The sequence below is a fragment of the Sceloporus occidentalis genome, unplaced genomic scaffold, assembly GCF_023333645.1.
Source record: "Sceloporus occidentalis isolate IW3139 unplaced genomic scaffold, rSceOcc1.0.p SCAF_6, whole genome shotgun sequence".
NCBI lineage: Eukaryota > Metazoa > Chordata > Lepidosauria > Squamata > Phrynosomatidae > Sceloporus > Sceloporus occidentalis.
In genome coordinates, this window is record NW_028316986.1 from 117757548 (window position 1) to 117772165 (window position 14618).

Below are 14618 nucleotides of genomic sequence, written 5' to 3' on the forward strand. Positions count from 1 at the left end.
GAATTAAATAACATTACAATTAAAAACAATATTAAAACAATATAAAAAAACTGATCATGATTTAAAAAACCCAGTCCCACCACAAACCCTTTCTGTTACATAGATTTTTAACCAAAGGGCTGTCTGATCTTAGCCTGCTGCTTGCTTGTGAAATGAGAGGAGGGGCCAACCAAACTACCCATAGAAGGAACTTCTACAATCTGGAACATCCACTAAGAAGGCTCTTTCCTGGGTCCTCACCAAATGTGCCTGTGTTGGTGGTGAAACTGAGCAAAAACCTTCCCCTGAAGATCTTAAAACTTGGGCAATCTCATGTAGAGAGGTACAATGTGGACCCAAGCCATATAGGGCTTAGTTATGCTTTTGGAATCCTTTTGGCAAGATTACTACCTTTTCCCTTTTGATGGAGAGAATCTTTTCCTTCTCTAAATATGCAAGTTTCTTTAAATCCCCAAATTTTGCTTCTCCCAAATTTGGAGAACATTATACAGTGGAGCTTTGCCTTACATGGGGAATCCGTTCCAGACACCCACCCACCCCGCTTAAGGCAAATCCCATGTAAGCTTGAGCCCCATTCAATATAATGGAGCTCGTGCTCACGGCGGTGCGTGCACCATTCATTGAATGGCGATGCAGCTTTCTCATAAACAGAAACCCGCGTATGATGCGCCCATGTATGGAGCTTACATCTCAAGTTTTGCATGGGGTGCAGATGCAGGGCTCCAGACAGTGAGAAGCCTTGAGTTACAGGGTTATTTGGATGCATTTGACAAACAAAAGGTGATAGTTTAGTAAATGAAAGAGGTAATGTTTTACTGTATATTTTTTGTTTTAATGTATCTGTTAATTTATTTAAATACAGTTGGCCCTCCACTTTGGCAGCTTCAACATTCGCAGATTCAATTATTCACTTTTGTCCCCCCTCCTCCCTCCCAGGCTTTTTCTCTTGGGTCAGCTAAAAACACTGTTGGGAAGGGGGAGGGGCATGCATGGTCTCCCACTTATTCATAGTTTTGCTGCTTTCACAGGGGGTCTTGTGCCCCTAACCTCTGCAAAAGTGGAGGTCTGATTGTACTGCTTTTCTGGCCGATGCCACAAGAGACTCTATCATGTTTTCAGCTTCTGGTATCATGACCTCCACAGTGGCATGTAGATCCATTTGGCTTAGGCACTGGAATGCAGATTGGCATTCCAGAGGAAATCTAGCTGCAGTAGCCTGTGAGGGGTCTCTCCTGTGTGGGGAGAGTGCCTGAAAGGATATTTTTGTGGAAACTAAAAACAAGAAGCCAACTATGCCTTCCACCCCAAAGAAGGAGACAGAGCAACCACCAAAATCTTCTGGAGGATTTTTGCCTCTTCAGATAAGCATGGGATAGATCTCGATTTTCTTTGTGAAGCCATACAGGATGCAAAGGCCAACCTTTGACCGACAACATCAGTTGATAGAAAGAAGGTTATCCAGGTTCCTACTGACCTGACAGCATTCCACATCAGACCAATGGGTACCACTTCAACCAGTCTGTGGCCTCAACATTGCGGGACAAAACCATCTTACTTAGCAAGCCATCTCTTGTCCTCATCAGACAATCATCAAAACAGATATCAGTCTTTCAGGTTAGTGGGCTCATTGTCAGGGGCCCTCACCTCAGGGGATATGGAATCTCACCAAACAAGGTCACAGCATTAACTGACTTCAACTCTGTGCAATCAGAGTGGCACTACATCGCTTCCAGCATGTCATTGCAGATTCCTATGTGCTTGTCCAGATGGACAACCAGGTAGCAAAAGCTTACCTGACAAGAAGGGGGGAATGTCACTCCAAGTATATTTATAGGGATGCATGCCTTCACCCTTTTTGGGTGGATAAGAACACCCACTACATCACAGCTCAGTACAAACACGGGAATCTGAACTAAGAGGCAGACTTGATCCAGGAGAGCAGCGTTTGGATATAGAAGTCTTCCATAGATTCAACCCCAGTTCAGTCCACCTCAGTTGAATCTACAATGGTCCCTCCACATTCACTGGGGTTAGGGGTGGAGGACCCCCATGAATGTGAAAAGAAAACACAAATTTTAAAAAACTATTTTTTTTACCTAAGAGGAGTGGAAGATGGATCTTTTGGAAATTATTAAAATGGATAAACCTAACACAATTAAAAAAAAAGCCTCAGAAAAAGTAGAACGATAATGGGAGACCTAATAAATTACTGTAGAAATACTACTCTTTGAAGGAATAATGGTTAATAGATAATAACACCAAATTAAATAGTCTCAAAAGCCTAAATAAATTTAAGAAAGCGAGAGATACTGAAGAAATAGAGAAAACATCTCTTTTAGAAAGAAGCAATAAAGCACAAAATAAACTTTGTTCCTCTTAATAGTGGAACTTTAGGAAGTCATAAAAGTAGGGAAAAAAGAGAAATTGCTTTATTTAAACAATTAAGATATTCATTGTATATAACTTGGATGAAAGCTGACATGTATGAAAACTCAAATATTTCTGTTTAACCTTGTTTATTATGGGGATTTTTTTTTAAAAAAAAAAAGCTAATGCCTCTCCAGGAATTTCCAGTGTAGCTCTATGGTCAGCATCGGCCAGAAGTTGATCATAGAATTATGTAAATTATGGAATGGCCTATCGGAAGAGATCCGATATAATACTAATCTTGACAGCTTTAAGCAGGCTGTCAAGACGGATCTTTTCTGACAGGCCTTCCCTGAATAATTCACTTGCTCACCCCGCTGATATGGACTGTCCTACTGAATACCCCAATATGCCCGTCTTCTTGTTTCTGGTTGTTTTAATGATTTAAATGGTATTTTATTGTTGTTATGTAGGAATTATTATGTTGTTTATTTAAGGAGGGAGGGGATATTGGGATTTATTTTTATATTGTATGAATTTTATTATTGTTGTATGCCGCCTTGATCCTATTGGAGAGGCGGGATAGAAGTAAATTATTTATTTATTATGCTGGAGGACCTACAAATGCCTATAGACGTGTTTCTTCTAGGTTTTCCAGCAGAACTCTATGGTCAACTTCCAGTAGAATTACGCTGGAGGACTTAGAGATTCCTAGAGAGAACATATTAATCAAAACCTCAAATAACCAAAGCTCCAAAAGTCAAAGCCGCAAATGTGGAAGGTCAACTGTATTTGCATCTGAGACAAACACCAGACTTCTGGGGTTCTTGCCTTAGTTTCTATCTTCTAGGGTGTCATCCCTTGCCTTGCCTGATGGAAAAAGAGGTTGATCCATTCCTGAATGGCTTCTTCTCCTTGGCAAGAACGGACCTTCGTGATAGGTTCCCAATCTACCATTACATAAAGCAAGTAACTTTCTTGAAAGAAATACAAATAAACTACATTAAGAAATGCAAGTCATCACAAGCAAAGACTTTCCTTCTGTTGTGATTTCAACCCTACTTATCTTTGTAAACATACATTTTGGCAAGAGAAAGGTCTTTACATAAAGGGCAATTCCTCTTCTTTTGTCTGGAGCAGATTTTTTTTCAGACTGCAGTTTCCAGGATCCTCCAGCCAGTCTGTCATTGAAAGGAGGCTCCAGAGCTGCCAAAAGATCTATTGCACACAGCTGCCTCTGTGCAGACAATTGCTGAGTAGACCTCAGAATAGGAATGGACTCATTCCACTGTGTGGCTTATGCAAGACATATATGGAATTCGTATATATGTACCTGTTGGGTTTTTTCAGTTCACGTAGTGCCTTTTATTTCCTAGGTAATTGTAAATGAATGGGATGAACAAGAGCATCGGGCCCAGGAAGAGGAGGAAAAAAAGAACAGTCTTTATAGGTACAGGAATAAGAGTCATGGAAGTGGGCTTACTGAAGAGGAGGAAGAAGAGAAAGAGTTCAGGAAAACATTCCCTCTTCATGAGAAGGTGGGCAACTACTGCTTTAAATTAAAACTATGCATGGGATGAATTCTTCAGCATGGTTGGGTGCAGAGAACACATTATGGTTTTTTTGTGGGGTTTTTGGGCTATTTGGCTGTGTTCTGGAAGAATTTATCCCTGACTTTTTGCGTGCATCTGGCTGGTATCTTCAGAGGGCAGTGACATGGAAGTATGTGGAATATATATATGTGTGTCCCTTGGTTGGGAGGAAGTGATTTACATGTTAATCTGTGTGTTGGTCTGTTGTTGAATGACAAGGCCTTAGGGTGGGAGGATATGCGTGTCTATTTAATTAGCAATCCATTGCCTGCGGTGAAACCCCCTGATCATGGGTGGTTTGCATTTGCATATGCTGAGTCTTGGTTTTGATATACTCCACACACTTCCATACCACCACCCTCTGAAGATGCTAGCCACAGGTGCAGGCGAAATGTCAGGGATAAATTCTTCCAGAACATGGCCACATAGCCTGAAAAACCCACAAAAAACTATGGATGCCAGCTGTGAAAGCCTTCGACAACACATTATGTATCCAAAATAAAATATAATGACCTTGATTGCTGAAAAGTAGATTAAACTGGAATGCAGCAAGACTTTAAGCAGTTTTGTGATCTTGCTGAATTCAGCTAGTGAATGTTTGGGTTCATATTTCTAAACTTTCTTCAAAAAGTCTTTGCACATGTGCAGTTTACAAGGTGATAGCAAGTGTCTACAAAGTGTACAAATGCAGATGCAACAGATTGTAGTTTCAGAAATGTAAATGCTTATAAAATGTAATATTGTTGTATGACTGATACATGGCAGGGAGCTGGCTTTAGCCATAGCTTCTACACTGCTTCTTCTTTGTGGTCTCTGCAAAGCACACAAGTGGGTTATTCTGTGCCTGCACAGCAATTTCGGATCCTTCTGGAATCACTAGGAAAAACTTTTTTGGCGGTAGCTCCGCCCACCCTCTATATAGGCTCAGTGTCTTTTTGCCCTTCTTCAGTTCCTTTTGTCTGCCGCGTGAGCAGCATAGGAACCTTGCTTGGAATTCACTCCTTCCTTTCACTTTCGATTTTGACATTTTTGGCTCTGACTTCTCTCTTTGGATAGTGATTCGGCTTGTTTTGGACTGTGATTGTTTGACCATTCTTCTGTCTACTCCTCTGGCTAATTTCCACGATGTCTTCACACTCTTTCAAAAAGTGCACGCAATGTGGAGGAAAAATTCCCAGCCACGACAGACACTCTTTGTGCCTTGTTTGCCTGGGCCAGAGCCACATCACTTCGACTTGCCCTCATTGTATGGCTTTCACCCCACAAGCCAGAAAGAACAGGGAGATGCGACTGCAATTTATGCTTATATGCACAGATCCTTAACCCTCCCTCTGATTCTAGGGTCCCTGCCAAGGCTCCTACTGCCAAGGACAAACCCTCCTCTTTTGCTTCTGGCATCCCTGCCAAAGTTAATGCTGCTGAGAGCAAACCCTTGTCTCCTGTCCCTGGGTCACCAATCCCAGAAAAATGGAAGGAGACCAACCAGGATGCGGTTAGCCAGCCGTCATCTCTGAAACGAAAGAAATCCTTGGACTCTTCCAAATCAGACAAAAAGAAACACAAGTGCTCTAAAGAAAAGGACAAGGAGGCTTCACATACGGGAAATGAATCCCCTTCGACCCCAGACTCCGATACTGATCGTCTGGCTCGGTACCGTGTGCTCAGGCAACTCAGGCTCTTCTGTCTCCGCGAGGCGTCCCTCAGTCCCCTACCGACAATCTCCAGGTCCTACCAGAACCCTACCAACTTTCCAATGACGAAGGGGAAGGCTTTCCCCACACCCATGTGGTGCCAGCCAACCAACTTTCTGCGGCCTCCAACCTTGTCTACCGCCGACCATGACCTCTCTTCTGGTTTCCGTGAGCCCTCCAGACGGGACCTAATGTTTGATGAGGCTACGGGCACCTTTTTCTTGCCCCATGACCCCTCAGAGGGCCGTGAGGGGCGTTTTCAACCGCCTCTTCAGATCAACGAACCCCGGCTACCCTCTGCAGCAGCCTCGGTCTCGGCCAGTCCATCCCGGTCACGTCTCTCTTCGGTGGTTTCACACATCACCCTAGCTCAGCCTTTGTTATCATCCATCTCTCTCCCAACCCGACAACAGCCCTCGCTACCGAGAGTTGTCCCTGCCCAGACTTTCACGACAACTCATCCAATGACCCCTTTGGCCTCATCAGAGTCCGCCGACTACTCAGAATTGGGCTACAACCGAATTCACCAGTCTCGGGATCTCTCAGTCCCAGAGACTTCGGATTATATTTTTTTGTTCGTTGAACAAGTGGTCCAAATGGGTAAAAACCATATGGACCCAGAGGCCCTCAACCCCATAGATGAGAGAGTACATGGTAAGCTTCCCACTCTATCCTCCATCCTGTTCCTCCCATCTATGACCAACATCGTGAAGCGTTCTTGGGCTTCTTTGTCTTTATTTCAGCCTTCTTCTAAGAAGTTGGACATCTTCTACAGAATCACCCCCTCAGACAAGTCTTGGCTTGGCTTTTTGAACATCCTTGACCCAATTCGGCAAATGTTGAGGCATCTCACCTTGGTTTCACCCCCAAAGTGGCAACTTATCCCAATGATAAAGAAGGCCGCAAACTCGATGCCATGGCACACAAGTCATATGTCTCTGCGGTCTTAGACCTTAAGATCCAAAATTATGCTGCCTCTATGGCAGTATATCAACAACTTCTTTGGGAAAGGGCCCTGCCCCTTTATGATGACCTTCCTGAGGACAATAAACGTGTGGCGATGGTCCTCCATATTGAGGCTCACTCTTTAGCCTCACAACAAATCTCGTCTGCCAGACACTTGGCTGACTGCGCCGCCAGATAACTTGCCGGTTGGTCCCGATTGCTTTCGATACCGTGTTCTACCCTTCAGAATTTCCACAATGCCTAGAGTTTTCACAAAGTGCATGGCGGTCGTGGCAGCATACCTCCGCCAACAAAAGATCATTGTCTTCCCATACCTCAACGATTGGTTATTTGTGGCCTCAACCAAGGACATGCTCCGGGCCAACATCAGATTTGCCCTCAAGCTTCTCCATGCTTTGGGACTGATGGTCAACATGGACAAATCCACACTTTGCCCAACTCAGCACGTCCACTTTATAAGCGCCATGTTTGATTCCACGACCTCGACAGCCTACCTTCCTTACAACAGGTTCATCAACCTGAGGTCCTCCATCTAATGTTGCCTCGCCTCCAGATGCATCAGAGTGTCACCCCTTGGGCCCAACTTCACATGCGGCCCTTCCAGTCTTGGCTTTTGTCTGTTTTCAGCCCGGCCTTCAACCACCTTCAGAAGTGGATCACCATCCCGAGACCGGTCGCCCACTCCCTCCGATGGTGGCTCAACCTTCACAATGTCTGCGGAGGCATGCCTTTTGTTCCGTTACAGCCCCAAGTGATGCTCACCATAGACCCTCCAACACTGTCTGGAGAGCCCACTGCAACGACCTCTCAGTCCATGGAAGGTGGTCATCCAAAGAGCGCCAACTCCACATCAATGTGCTGGGAATGCTGGCGGTACAGAAGGTGTTGAAGTCCTTCGAACCTGCACTTCAGAACCAGGTGGTCCTCCTCCTTACCGACAACACAACAGTGATTTATTACATCAACAAACAGGGTGGTACCAGATCTACCATGCTTCTCGACCTCACATTGAAGATCTGAAACTGGTGCATTCCTAAAAACATCACCTTAGAAGCCATCCATTTTCCAGGGGAAGAGAACGAGCTTACAGACGAGCTGAGCAGGGTTCCGGACTCTTTTCACAAATGGCAGCTCAACCCTCACATTGTCCAGCACCTTTTTTCCCTGTGGGGAACACTGGACATCAACCTTTTTGCCTCCCACCTCAAATTCCAGTGCAGCCAGTTCTGCTCCAGGATCCCATCCGTTCAGTCCCGAGGTGACACCTTCCTCTTCCGCTGGTCTGGCAAAAGCTTCTACACCTTCCCTTCTTTTCCACTTATCACCGGGTGATTGCCAAACTCCGGACGGACCGCTAGGATGCCATCCTTGTCACCCCTTGGTGGTCAAGGCAACCATGGCTTGCTCTGCTTCTTCACCTCGCCAACAACTGGTTCCAACCCCTGCCTCTCTGTCCTGACCTTCCACAACGGTCGAGTTCGGCACCCCGACGTCGACATGCTCTGTCTTGTGGCATGGAGGATTCTGCCCTGACCGACTTCTCGGTCCCGGTCCATCCACTCAGCATCCTTACGCTCTCAAATGGGCTAAATTTTTGGCTTTCTTAACCAAGAAAGTCACTATTCCTATTGTTCTGGACTTCCTCAATTCTCTGTCGGACTCTGACCTCTGCATCTCCTCCCTGAGATGCTATCTCACCGCCATCTGTGCCCACTACCAGTTTTCAGGCCACCCGTCCTTCTTTATTGACCCTCTGGCAAAAAAGTTTTTCAAAGGCCTCGCCAACTTGAAACCACCTTCTGTGGCCCCAGCCCTGTCTTTGGACCTCCAAACCGTCTTGGCAGCCTTATTTGCCTCTCCTTTTGAACCTCTTGCTTCCTATGACCTCAGGCTCCTCACCTGGAAGACGGCATTTTTGGTTGCCCTGACATCAGCACGCCGAGCCAGTGAAATCTGTGCTTTCCGTGCTGACTCTCCTTACTTGAAATTCTTCAAAGACAAGGTCGTCCTTCGACCGAACATTTCTTTTCTGCCTAAGATAGTTTCTATGTTTCATCTCAACCAAGACATCGTTCTCCTGACGCTGGCCCCAACAACCGACACAGACTCCATTCCCTCGATGTCAGGCGGGCTCTGGCTTACTACCTCAACAGGACTTCATCCTCTCAGCATTCTCTCAGACTCTTTGTCTGTTATTCAACTCCCAAACTGGGACTCCCAGTCAGAGCACAACGTTTTTCTAAACGGTTGACCTCCACTATCCATCTTTCTTATGAACTGGTTGGGAAGACTCCCCTTGCTTGAATTTGAGCTCATTCCACCAGGGTGGTAGCTACATCCTCTGCCTTCCTGTCCGGAATCTCATTGGAGGACATTTGTAAGGCTGCGGTTTGGTCCCAACCTCTGACCTTTATCAAGCACTACAGGCTTGACACCAATGTGAAGCAGCTTTTGGCAAAGCTGTTTTAGTTGACGCTGTTAATAATTTACACTCACACTGTCTTTCCTGGTTAAAATCTTTTTATTGCCAGGCCACTCCCTCCTCCTGGGATTGATCAGCTTGTCAGTCTAACCCAGGGGTAGGCAACCTGTGGCCCGCGGGCCGGATGCGGCCCGGCGAGGCCTTGGGACCGGCCCCAGCCCAGTCCTGCCACCAGGGCCTTTGGGGGGCAATTGTCTATAGAAGCCTCAGAAACATGCATTTATATTAACATTTTTTAAAAAATCAGCAAATTTTTTCGCATGTCCTCCATTTTTTTTAAAAAAAGTGTCTTCCATTTGAAAATTTTGTCCTACATTTGTCCTGGTTTATTTATATATTTAATTTTTTTAAAAAATTATTTAATTATTTATTTTTTGGCTTCAGCCCCCCAGTTGTCTGAGGGACAGCAACCCGGCCCCCGGCTCAAAAAGATTGCCTACCCCTGGTCTAACCCATTTGTGTGCTTCACAGAGACCACGAAGAAAAAGGACAGGTTGCTTACTTATAACTGTAGTTCTTTGAGTGGTCATCTTCGAATCCACACAAAACCCACCTATCCTCCCTTCTGTTGTGTTCTGCACTTTCTTCCCAGGTCTGCTGTTTGGCAGACTTTTTGAACTGAAGAAGGGCGGGAAGACACCAAGCCTATATAAAGGGTGGGTGGAGCAACCACCAAAAAGTCTTCCCTAGTGATTCCAGAAGGATCTGAAATTGCTGTGCAGATGCAGAATAACCCATTTGTGTGGATTCACAGATGACCACTTGAAGAACTACAGTTATAAGTAAGCACCCTGTCCTTACATGCTACTGATTAGTCTTGTTATACCGAGTTTTCATTGATTCAGTGTGTCTGCTCTAGTTGGGACTGGCAGTTTGATTTTGACCATAGTGATAACATTTTCTATTGTCAAGTGTGTGAAAAGGTCTTAGATGTTCAGTGAACGGGGCAGCAAATATCACCATATTTATCCAAACTTTCATGCAAGTTTAGGGGCCTTGCATTTATAGTTTTTTGTGGGTTTTTTGGGGCTATGTGGCCATGTTCTAGCAGAGTTTCTTTCTGACGTTTCACCAGCATATGTGGCTGGCATCTTCAAAGAATTCCAGCCACAGATGCTGGCGAAACATCAGAAAGAAACTCTGCTAGCACATGGCTACATAGCCCGAAAAACCCACAAAAAACTATGGATGCCGGCCATGAAAGTCTTTGACTTTGCCTTGCATTTAGTTATCAATATCAGTTTTTTTGTAAATCCTTTGATACTGTGTATAAGTAATCCAGCAATTCTATTACAGTCGTCATTCTTCTATTTAATGAAGCTCTAGTCAGTGCCTACTCTTTGATGTTATGAGGCAGTAATCTGTTTACTAATTTGCCACAGTGTAAGAAAATTGCTAAGAACCCTTGTATGGTATTGTAATTGTAATGATCTGTGGGTACAAACAACTTCCTCCCCATGTAGTTACAGATCATGTGGTGCTATTGGCAGATCTCATTCTATACATAGGTAATCTTTAAAATGCACAAGCTTTGCTTTTGATCTTCAAGCACCATGCTGTAAGTTGACTTATGAAAGTTATTTTATATATGTATGTGATTCAGGATTTTGAAGATATTACACCTGAGGCAAGCCTTGATGGGAAAATGGAAATGGAAGATGGTTTTAAAAATGAAGAAGCCACTGAAAAGCCTCTCCTTTCTCATAACTCAGTGAAAACAGTAATGACAATTCATCAACAACTTTGCCTTCACTTTGCACGATCTTTGTGGTACCATCGAAACCTGCCCTCCCATCAGACAAAGCATTATTTGAGTGCATTTCTTTCCTGTTACCAGACTGGTGTGTCACTGTTGGCTCACTACTATCCTTTGATCGGTAAGACTTTCTTCTTGTATTTTCAAGTACAGTGTGGTCTTGTGCCCTGTATATCTTCATTATTTTATTTATATGCCACCTTTCTCCCAAAATGGGGGACTTAAAGTGTCTTCCACAAATAGTACAAAAGAAAACCTAAAGCCATTTAAAATAAAATTGAAAAGCAATCAAAACCTTTTCATAAAACACATTAAAATCATTTAAAAAGTTTAAACGATAATATAAAACATCCCCAGAAAAAGCCACCCCTACGTACACATTCAAAGCCTGCTTAAACAGAAACATCCTTGACTACCAGCGAAAGGAAATAATACGTACAGTAATATTTTGGCTCTGGTCCCTAGTTCATTGGGAAAAGATTTGCCATTCCACCACATCATGTAGCTTGAAACAACGTGCCTTCAAGCATATTTATCTGCACAGCTACTTTGTTACCATTCTTCTTATTGAGGAACTTTAGAGACATTCCCAAGAGCCCTCATTTTGCATTTGAGTTTTAAGTGTCCTGTATCTCTACAGTTAAATGTTCTAAGAAAGTATTTAGCCTTGGCTATTTCTGAGAAAGACATTCTCTTCAATCTGTGTGTCTCTTTAGTATGCCTTGAACATTGCATCTTTCAAGACATTGTTGTTTGTATTCATAATCCTAATTTATTGTGTTTGAAATGTTTCCTGGTGCCTTTTTTTCTTGATACTAATTCCTCGAAGAACCTTTATAATGGAAAGAGTGCCATTTTCTTTGCTTAAGTGATGGAACAGTGTAGTTTGGGTTGCAATTTGTTGAATGTGTAGAAAAATACTAAATACAGTAGGGTGAGAAGAGACCTCACTGAGTGAGTGGGTCAGCTGGAACATAAGCAAATATCCTCCAGATCTCCAATTTGATTGGGAAAGGAAGACATTTATTTTATGGAGAAGAGCCTAAATAATGCTAGCAATATAATAAAGTGAAGCAAAACAAAATGAAGAGCTTCTGGATAACTACTCTTTGAAAAAGTACCCAGGTGAAAGGTTTTAAATTCTTCAATCTGAACTTGTTGGTTTACTATCAAGTTTGTATAAACAGAAAGGCATGCTGGGTTGATCCTGAGCTCTTTAAGAAAAAGTTTTTTATTGCTTTGACCTAGGTCAGTTGAATGCCTTGGGACTGAAGTGTTCTCAGTTTTTTTCATGGAAAGAAAATAGAGTACATAAATAGGAACCACCTCCCATAGGTCTGTTGTGGGGTATCTACCAGACTGACATTTCTGTGATGAGCACCTTGTAGTTGTACAGAATTCCTTTGGGGTTAGTTACAGAATCAGTATTAGGGTAATAAGTGTGCATGGTTTATGAGATCTCTTCCTTTTCTATTTGTCAGGCTAGATATTACAAAAAGCAGGCCCTGGAATAAGGCCCATGGGATAAACTGGTTCTTAGAATCAAGTTGTTCACATCATGTATTGAGATAGAGGAAGAAGGGGCTGGATATACTTGAAAGTGTTCTATCCATTGGTATAAATGTGTTAGATTTTTCCCTGAAGTAGCTGTTAGGGTAGAGATGGGCTTCCTTGTGTGAAGGAGCCACATCTGTCCTCCAGACATAAGAAAGCTTCACCCACCTTGCATCTGCTACTTTCTAATCCCCATGTCCTACCACCCCAAAACAAAAATGAAGAGCTGGACCCTTAGAAGCCCCCAAGGGCTATTCTTGGCTTGTTAGTCATTTCTGGTTAAGAACATCTCTCTGATGCCTAAAAAAGGAAATGACCAATTAGGTCCCCAGAAGCGCCTGATTCTTTGGGTTATTTGTAGGTGAAAAAAAATTATTGTTTGGGGTCAGGAGCCTGGGAAGATGTATTTGCCCATTCCTCTTCTAGGCATACTGTGAACAGAAAAGCCAAGAAATATGTTTCTTTGTGCTTGAAAATACAGTTGCCCCTCCGTTTTTGTGGACTTGGAGTCTGCGTCCCTCAGAAATACATGAGGAGCAAACGGAGGGTGACACAATGGGGGGGCGCGTTCAAGGCATGCACGCAGTGGCGCACCACCATTGGAGTCAATAGGGGCTCCAACATCAGCGATTTTCCATTTTCACACTAGGGGTTCTGGAACGGATCTCCTGTGAAAAAAGAGAGCTGATTGTGTAAAACTGTTGTAAAGTCAGAGTTGTTCCCATCCTGGCTAGAACTACTTTATTAGTGGAAGATAAAGCATTAGCATAACTTGTTTATATTGATACAAATAAACTAGATCTCCCCCCCCCCCGAAAAAAAGTCAGTGGAAGTCCTGTTCTGTGAGATAAGCTTTCACTTCATGGGGGGAAGTAAAAACACTTGGCTGTTGGATGATGCTTCCTACCTTTGATCTTACCTGCTGTCCTTTTTTGTCTTTTCCCACCCCAAACTTAGGTTCTGAAATGAATGATAATTTTCATGGCAGCCAACTTCTAGCTAGCACAATATTGCAAAATACACTCTTTGAGGAAGGTGCTTCAGAGTTGGCCATACAAAATGAAGGGCCATATGACTTCTATCAACATCCTAATATTCTGCAAGTACGACAGTGCCAGCATGTGCTTGAAAACTTCACAAAAAAAGTAAAAGCACTATTAAAAGAATGGCCTGAACATCCTGCTCTTGTCCAGGTAAGAGGTGGCCACAGACCTGGCTGTTACCAATTTATATCGAAATCTAGTTAAATAACCAGTATTCAGTTTATGTTTGCTTTCACATATGATCCCTATACTACATGGGTGCTTTCCATGCATCCAGACATACTCCTTGTTGTAAAGTCGAAGGCTTTCATGGCCAGCATCCATAGTTTTTTTGTGGGTTTTTCAGGCTATGTGACCATGTTCCAGAAAAGTTTCTTCCTGACGTTTCACCAGCATCTGTGGCTGGCATCTTCAGAGAAGATGCTGGCGAAACGTCAGGAAGAAACTTTTCTGGAATATGGTCACATAGCCCGAAAAACTCACAAAAAATATACTCCTTGTTGTTTATATTTGATAAGCCAGCCATTCTTGGTAGTGGGAAAAACCAGCTGTGTGCATATATGCAACTAAAGGCATATGTGCAACAAAAGGCATCTTTGTTTAGTATTCTCTGTTTTACATATTAAAATAACCTCTGTACTATGCATAAAATTCTGAATTTGGGGTGGTAAAAAATGTAAGAAATAATAATAAATATTTTTTTTCTGAAATGACAGCTTTGTGTAATTACTGTGACTGAAATTAATTTGAGCACTTATGAATGCATAACCACCATAGTTAAGTAGCCACTCAGTGATCACTCACCCACCCACACCAATCCCCACTGATAATATCGGGCATCAGCTGCCACGGTCAGTGTGGGCCTGTTCCCTCATCGCTTAGGAAGCAGCTGACTGATGTTCCCACCCCCTCCTCAGAGTGTTCTCCATTGCAAAAGGCAGGAGCATACCATCTCTCACAATTTTCCCTCATTCCAGAGGTACCAGATCTTGTTTGATCTTGGAAGCTAACCAAGGTCATCCCCTGGTTAGTATTTGGATGGGAGAGCACCAACAAATACCAGGCTATATTTCAGAGAAAGGTACTGGCAAAACCACCTCTGAGTGTTCCTTGACTAAGAAAACCTTATGAAATTCATGGAGTCACCATAAGTCAGCAGATGACTTG

The 14618-nt window shown here is 43.4% G+C and overlaps 1 protein-coding gene across 2 annotated transcripts in view; it reads left to right on the top strand.

The window, feature by feature from the left end:
* MDN1 (midasin AAA ATPase 1) overlaps nt 1-14618 on the top strand; it is a 173294-nt gene that overhangs the window by 107375 nt on the left and 51301 nt on the right. For both annotated transcript variants that reach the window (XM_089530729.1, XM_089530730.1), the window contains exons 64-66: nt 3744-3905; nt 10702-10975; nt 13366-13601. In XM_089530729.1, the coding sequence (XP_089386855.1) occupies nt 3744-3905; nt 10702-10975; nt 13366-13601 (672 nt within the window). The remainder of the gene's footprint in view (nt 1-3743; nt 3906-10701; nt 10976-13365; nt 13602-14618) is intronic.